This window comes from Buceros rhinoceros, unplaced genomic scaffold (assembly GCF_000710305.1).
Source record: "Buceros rhinoceros silvestris isolate BGI_N320 unplaced genomic scaffold, ASM71030v1 scaffold15189, whole genome shotgun sequence".
Classification (NCBI taxonomy): Eukaryota; Metazoa; Chordata; class Aves; order Bucerotiformes; family Bucerotidae; genus Buceros; species Buceros rhinoceros.
The window spans coordinates 20,564-27,750 of record NW_010433402.1 but is presented as its reverse complement, the minus strand read 5'-3'; the positions used below and the strand labels follow the sequence as shown (position 1 = coordinate 27,750).

The 7,187-nt window shown below is 42.1% G+C and overlaps 1 protein-coding gene across 1 annotated transcript in view; it reads left to right on the top strand.

Annotated features, from left to right (window-relative positions):
- SERINC5 (serine incorporator 5) overlaps positions 1 to 7,187 on the top strand; it is a 23,559-nt gene that overhangs the window by 3,289 nt on the left and 13,083 nt on the right. The window contains exons 2-3 of the mRNA XM_010144099.1: positions 4,781 to 4,959; positions 5,248 to 5,330. Coding sequence (XP_010142401.1) covers positions 4,781 to 4,959; positions 5,248 to 5,330 — 262 coding nt within the window. The remainder of the gene's footprint in view (positions 1 to 4,780; positions 4,960 to 5,247; positions 5,331 to 7,187) is intronic.

Genomic DNA, 7,187 nt, shown 5'->3' with positions numbered 1-7,187 from the left:
TAGGGAAAGGTTATTTTCATTGATTGGCTATAAACTCCCAAGTCTAAAGAAGTTCTGAAAGTATTTATTGTAGCACTTGGTCCTTCAGCATTATTTTGAGAGGAAGCAACAGCAAATAATTTATATCTCTTATGGACATGTTAAACAGACTTTAAAAAAAATGTTTGTATTTGTTTTGCAGTATTTATCTACCCTCATTGTCATGCATTCTGTCTATTGACATGTTTAAGACAGTTTTTTAGTTGCTGAGGTGCCAGACTGTGCAGATGCCAGCCAAGAGCCATCCCAAGAGGGACCTGCTCTGTGCCCTGCAACATGTCTGGAAAAATGAGGCAGTATCTCAGGGAGCTCAGCTTCCACATCCTCACCAAAGTTGGCAGGTAGATGAAACCATATGTCAGTGAGAGGACACAGTACGTGGAGTGTTTGGTTATGTTTTCAAAACCTTGGTTCCTAATCTAATCGCCAGCGTGTTAAGGACATTATGTTTTGTGATGAGCCTTAAGAATCAAACAGTGTCTTTTGCGGGGGAGTATTTTCTCTTTTGTTTTCACTCCTGTTCCCCATCTCCTGAGCTGTTCCTGTGCCCATGGGACACCAAGGGAGAGATGCTCAGAGGGTTAAGTTCTAAAAAAAGTGCAAAGAAATCAAGTCATTTGTGTTTGATCTCTGAAGAAGCAAAAGTCACTTGAGAAGTAGGTAAAGAGTGGATGGTTTTGACCAGGAAAATATTTTTAATAGTAGCATGTAGAGCAGATTTCAGAGGAGCAACATTATGTATCATGGCAAAAGATGGGGTAGAGTGTTATCAAGGTATGAGAGCCTCAGTGATGGTGACACAAAGACAGAGAAGACCGATATACAATTGCACGAATTGGTTTAGGGTCTTGACCATGTTCCAAAATGAAGCAAAGTGGGACCCAACTTGAAGAAATGCTCCTGTGCCTTGATCCATGTATTATTTCTTTTTTCCAGTTAACCTAGTTTTTTGAAAAAGAGGTACAGCTTTACTTACAAATGTTCTGTGAAGCAAAATCTTGCATTTCACAGGCTTTGAAAAGGTGATTGAGAAGAGAAAAGAGAGAGAATTGTTTCAGTCTGTTGAAATAGTGATTTTTTTTTTTTATTAAATTTTTACCTGTAAAGCTGTTTCAAAACCAGTGATTTCACCTTGAAAATATCCATGACTTACTAAATAATAAAACAAGAAAGATTTTTTCAGGAAAGCAAAAACCAGTACAAACCAATTCAGTTGTGACAAAGGATTTCAGTTCTAGATGGGTACATGTTCTGGCAGAGCTTGCTTTCAGGCTTGTTTCCTCAGCCCGGTTTATGTCTTGGTCCTTAACTGTATTACAGTATGTTAAAACCCCATTTTTGCTACCAAAAATGAGTTTTTTAAGTGCAGCTGAGCATTGCCTATTTCTGAAAAGAATTTAGCCGGAGATCAAAGATGACATGTGTTTTGGTCCTATTGTCTTTTGCTTTTCTATTCCATTTCTCAGCTGCTCCAGACAGGCAGTTTTACTGGGTTTTATTGCCCTTAACTCCTGACCTGCACAGATTTTCTTTCATGCTTCATCCATAACAAAGTTCAAAGCAGTCTCCTTTGGGCTTTCCAGACCCATTTCTACAAACTTTTTCCTTCCTATTTCCTCTCTGATGCTATTTTTCTGTGGTTCTGCAATCAGGTGTTCGGGTACAGACAGGCCGGAGCTCAGGGGTAGCCAAGCCCCAGCAGCCTGGAGCCTGGATGTGCTATGGCTTTGCGCACTGCATTTATTTTGGGTGCCAGCAGCTCCAAGAGAGAAGACAGCAAATTCAGGGCAGTCTGTCCCTGTTTCTGTAAATGTTCCTATTGTCTCAAAGGATTTCACCCCATTCAGAAAATTGATGGCTTTGCTGTGATAACATCATTGCTCACTCAGCAACCAAGGCAATTATGTAATCTGAGTGGTTACTGAGTTTCTGCAGCAAGAATGCTTTGTGCCCTACTCAGGCCAAAGAATTTAGCTTACCGTCCTTTTAAATGCATAAAAGTAGATATTTTCTCTATTTCAAACTTGGAAAATAACTAATCTGTGACTTTAACAGCTGGCAAAACTACCCAGCAAATGGAAAGCCTAGTAAGTCACATAGGCTATGCAGGCTGCTGAGCAGCTGAACATGTTTCAGAGGTACAGAATTAAAAAAAAAAAATTTAGTCTTTTAACTTTCAGTGAAGAGGTCACTTAAGCATTGCTAAATTGTTCCCAGCAGTACACCATCGTCTCATGAAGACATGCCTTTTTCATTACATCAGCATTATGCTTGTGTTTATTATCTGCTGGGGTGCACAAGAGCTGGGTTTTATTCTTGTTTTGTTCCTTCAGGATCACAGGTCTCCAGAAAGAGCATTCAGCCCTTAGGACCATTCCTGTGGTCATCATGTATTACTGCATAGTGTCATGCATACCACATGATGGCTGAGTTCTTTGTTACTTGTGTAGGCTTAAACTGAGCTATCATTCTTGTGAATCCATCAGTTTTCTCTCACCCAGATCTGTAAGGAAATTACTAAATGGAGAAAAAAGCATACAGTGTCAAAAATCTCATGAAGGTCTCTGCAGAAACCTATGCAATTAAAGAAGATGCCTGTTTACAGTTACCCACAGATCAGATCTGTTTATAATGAGCTAGTCAATCAATCAAGTTCCATGGTATTTTTTTGTTTTGTTCTGTAAGTCTCATAAACAATTTGCTGCTTGGTAGCAAGTACAGGTCTTGCAGAAATCTGTCTCCTTGGGCAGTGCTATCATCTATATGAAACAAATACCTTATTTTCTCAGAAATATTCTTAGTTCTATATTATCCATCTTTTTTATTGCTTCTGACTGATTTTTATAACCAAAGAACTAGAAAGCATTAATTGATATCCCTGTTGCTTTCCCTGGCATTGCTGCGGCCACTTGGCTTGCCCTGACATCAGTGTGGTGTTGATAGGTCTCTTAATTATTCCAGTCAATCCATTTGCTCAATTTGAATGCTGGTATATTTGCCTGGTCTGATGTTTCATTGCCTTTCAAGACCTGGGAAAGGCATCACTGGTGCTCCAAACAATTTCTCAGGAGCTCTCTAAAAAATCTTGGATGCAAGTTAACTACAGCTACTTATTTACTGTCCAGCTTCTTACACAGTGGCTGCTCATCTCTGAGTAAAAAGCATCTTCTGAAAAAGCATCTCTGAGCGACCAAGCTGGAATCTGTTCTTGTAAAACCAACAGTTGCTTTTCTTCTCCTTGGCTGGTTCTTGCCTGCCTGTGATCAGCTCAGTACAGTAGTTAGGTTTGCCTACCCTTAGCACAACAACTCAGTGCTGCTGTGAGCTGCTAAAATATATGCTCTTTTTGGGAAACTGCTGTGAGAGTTGTTGAGCTCCCGACTGGTTTGGGTTGCTGTCATGGGACGGCAAGTTGCATGCTCTGCTGAGGGAAGCAGGCTTTTAGAGCTTGGTGGCTAGAAGCCGGCAGTTTGTGTGTTTATCTCTTGTTTCTTGCATCTTGGGTGGCTTTCTACCCAGCTGGGAACACTGCCTGATTGCTTGCTCTTGGGTCTTGTTTCCTCTTTCCATGTTTTTCATAATGACCTGCCTGCTGAAGAAAGGAGAGACACTCCTATCTTCACTGATTTCTTGGAAATGTTCAAGGATGGTTTTGCCCATGATCTTTGTATATTCTTCCTGAGCAAAATCCGGCCTGTTTGAATGCTTTCTGAAGTCTGATTTCCATTTCCTTTCCCCGAGTTATTTTTTTGTGCATGTTATGTCCTAGTACACATTTTCTTCTCTCTCCTCCAGTTACCTGTGCAGGTAGCAGCAATCAGCTGTGGAGGGTTTGATACGTTGCTCAACAGGTCTCACACACTCAGCTGAGGCCGTGTACAGAGAGGCCCTTTTTTCTCTGAAATGAATGGTGGTTTCCTAATTAAATGCCTGTATTGCTAAGCAGTTGAGTGGCCTCCTGGCTGCGAGGAAGAATGTCTGTACAGAGGCACCCCGCAGGACTGGGTCCTGGCCACACAAACCTGCTTTTTGAAGTGCCCAGCATCATGCCACCTGGTGAAACTGAAGCCAAAATGTGCAGCTGTTTGCTTTCCACTCGTGGCAAAAGCAAGGCCATAAAGGCAAATATTTAATGAGTCAAGGGAAAGGTGGAATTTTCCTGCCTACCCGTTAATTTAAAACAAAATCAGGGCAACTGGCACAACTTCCTTTCAGAGGCTGTCATGGAGAGGAGGGGGCTTGCTACTACTGTGCCACTTGTGTGCTTCAGCCTGTGTTTCCACTGAGAACAGCACGAGCCCAAGCTTCCTGCACTGCAGCCCATTCATGCCCAGTTTGGCTGGTAAAACCATGGGTATGGCTCATGTAAGCTGGTTTACTGAAGCAATCAAAGTCTTTTGCTGTAAAGCATGGGAAGAAAAGAGAAGGTCCCTGGTAAGAGGGATGATGAGCAGTAAGGGGCAGGGATGGTTTAAGCCAACAAAGCTGAAGGGAAGGCAGGTGAACTTGTATCTGAAAGCATTTAGAAAGAATTGAGAGTGAAGGTTCTGGAAAGCTTCAGTCACCTGCATTCTATGTTTCTTTATGTCCCTTGAACCCCTAAATTCAGGCTAAGGGATACCAAGAGTGAAAGGTGTTAAATGAAGCTAGTGAGAAGACAGCAGTGCGTAGATGTAGACGTGCTTGGTTACAAGGAGGCCTGTGACCTATCTAACAGCTTGTGATATGTTGTGCTTTTCAGATTCCCTTCTACAAGCAGATGTGCAAAGGTATTCAGGCGGGTGAGATGTGCGAGAAGTTGGTGGGATACTCTGCAGTGTACAAAGTCTGTTTTGGAATGGCCTGTTTCTTCTTTTTGTTCTTCTTGTTCACCATTAAAGTTAACAGTAGCAAAAGCTGCCGAGCATACATTCATAATGGGTGAGTATTCATTCAGCTGTTTAATTTTCGCTTCTCTTTACAGGTTTGTGCTGCTTACTTTCCAGCTGAGTGTAGTACTAGGAAAAACAAAACAAAACTAAAGTTTATTTTACTGCTTTTATCAGAAATAGTGCAGTCAAACGAAAACTAACTGAAGTGGCAATCAGTCATCAAATGCTGTTTTTTCTTTTCTTGGGCTTTAGTAGAGATTTCTCATGGTACTTGAGTTGAAGGACTCTAACTGCTGTTACAACCAGATGATTTTTTTTCCCCCCCTTTCTCTCCCAGATTCTGGCTCATTAAACTTGTACTTTTGGCAGCAATGTGCTCAGGAGCCTTCTTCATTCCTGATCAGGACACTTTCCTCAATGGTACGTCCTTCTGTTTTTGTTATATTGCTTCATTCTGTACTGCCTTGTGAGTGGTTATAACTCCTAAAGGTCTGATCAATGTGAATATTGCTGTATTTCTTCAAGTAAAGTCAACACAGTCCAAGTGCAAAAGGAGTATTTGGAGCTGTTCGGGGGCAACTCTGTGCACAGAGTACATAGTTTTTGTGTGCAGTAAAGAGCATGGTTTTTTCTGACCAAGAGCAGGCCCAATGGTAGGTAAAAATAGTACATGGTGCTGCCTTGCAGATTCTTTAAGAAGTAGCGAGTTGTAATGGTGCACAAGAAATTGTTCACTGCGGAGCTATGTGTTAGTTTGGCTTGTACAGGTTGCTCTGCTGTAGCACAGCAGCTGGAGTCCGTGCTGCATAGTGTAGAGGTGCCAGTGCTCAAGGGTACCGTGACCTGCTGGGTGGTGGTGGTTGCTGCCTGGAAACCTGCAATGCTGCAAAACAATTTGGGATTTTGTTAGCGTTCATGCTGGTGGCGTAAATACAGTAAGGTGAAGTTAGAGTTCTTGGGGCATGTCGTGAGTGTGCTGCTGAGAATGTCGTGCCTGAAGCATTTCAGTTTGGGAAGACTCCATGGCACTGCACAGGCTTGCTGGTACTGGCCTGGTGCTTAAATTCCAGCTCTGCAGGGGGCTTCTCACAGGCCTCCTGCCAGCTAGGAGCAAAAGTCCCGGTGATACCGAGGTGAGTTTCTGCTCTTCAGTTTGCCAGGTACTTGTAAGCCTTTAAGCTGTTGTATCTGGGCAGGTGGAAAAGGATGGGATCAGTAATACAAATGAACAGTTGTGTCTGCTGCCTGCTTGCACTAAGGCTTGCTTGGATACTTGTGTTTTCAACACTAACCTCCTCTAGCCGGGATATTTAAAACATTAGAAGAATAGAGTGGGCAGACATGCTATGCACATAGTGCTCTGGGCAACTAAAGGTAAAAACCACTTCAGGTAAACCACTGATAGATGTAATTCAGCTTCTTGCTCTTACTCTTTGTTTACTTGGTCCTAGTTTAGTTAGATGCCCCAGAAGGAAAGGGCTCCTTATCCCTGTTCCTCTCCTCTGCAAAATCGTGTGATGATCGTATGTGCTTGTCCTTAGTATCTAATAACTTTTTGGATTAGAAAGATGTAGTGGTGCAATGCATCGTATTCATGATCAAGCAAGACTGCCTCTCATCTTTGGAGCGACCCTTTTGATGGTGAAAAGTCGTCAAGAACTAAAGTGTTTGGGGAAAAGGGGAAAGAGAACTTTATGTGCTTATCCTCAATAGTAGGCTAACCTAGTGTGAAGATAGCATAACAAGCTTTCTTTCCCAAATTAGCTCTTGACTTTTCCCTCAAAAACTGTGTTTTGCACACCTTTGTGCACTGTCCTCCAGTCAGCCCTGAATTTGAGATTCACAGATAGTTTGGGTACTGTTTGCTTTTGTTTTCCCTTTACCCTTTTTTCCCCTCCCATTAAGAAACGTACACTGTTTCTTCCAGTTTGATTATTTTTTCTTAAAAAATGGAAGCTCTTGTGATTCTTCCTATGCTTTGTAATCATGAGGAGGACTATTATGTGCAAGCACTAGGGTTGTGTGGGCTGTGGTATTAAATCCACACTGGCCATGCTAACCTTACCTGTGATGGATCCATAAGACATCCTGCAGTGTTCTGCCTATGGCAGTGGGAGGTCCTGAGAGTCTGACTATTTAATTACTCACTCCATTGATGGTCTGCTTTTTCCTACTCTACCTCTCTCAAACACACAGGAACGCCTTGTTCCCCACCTATTTTATGTGTTTTTTAAATGCTTGCTTCTTCCATTTTTGGGTTTGTTTGTTTGAAGAGCG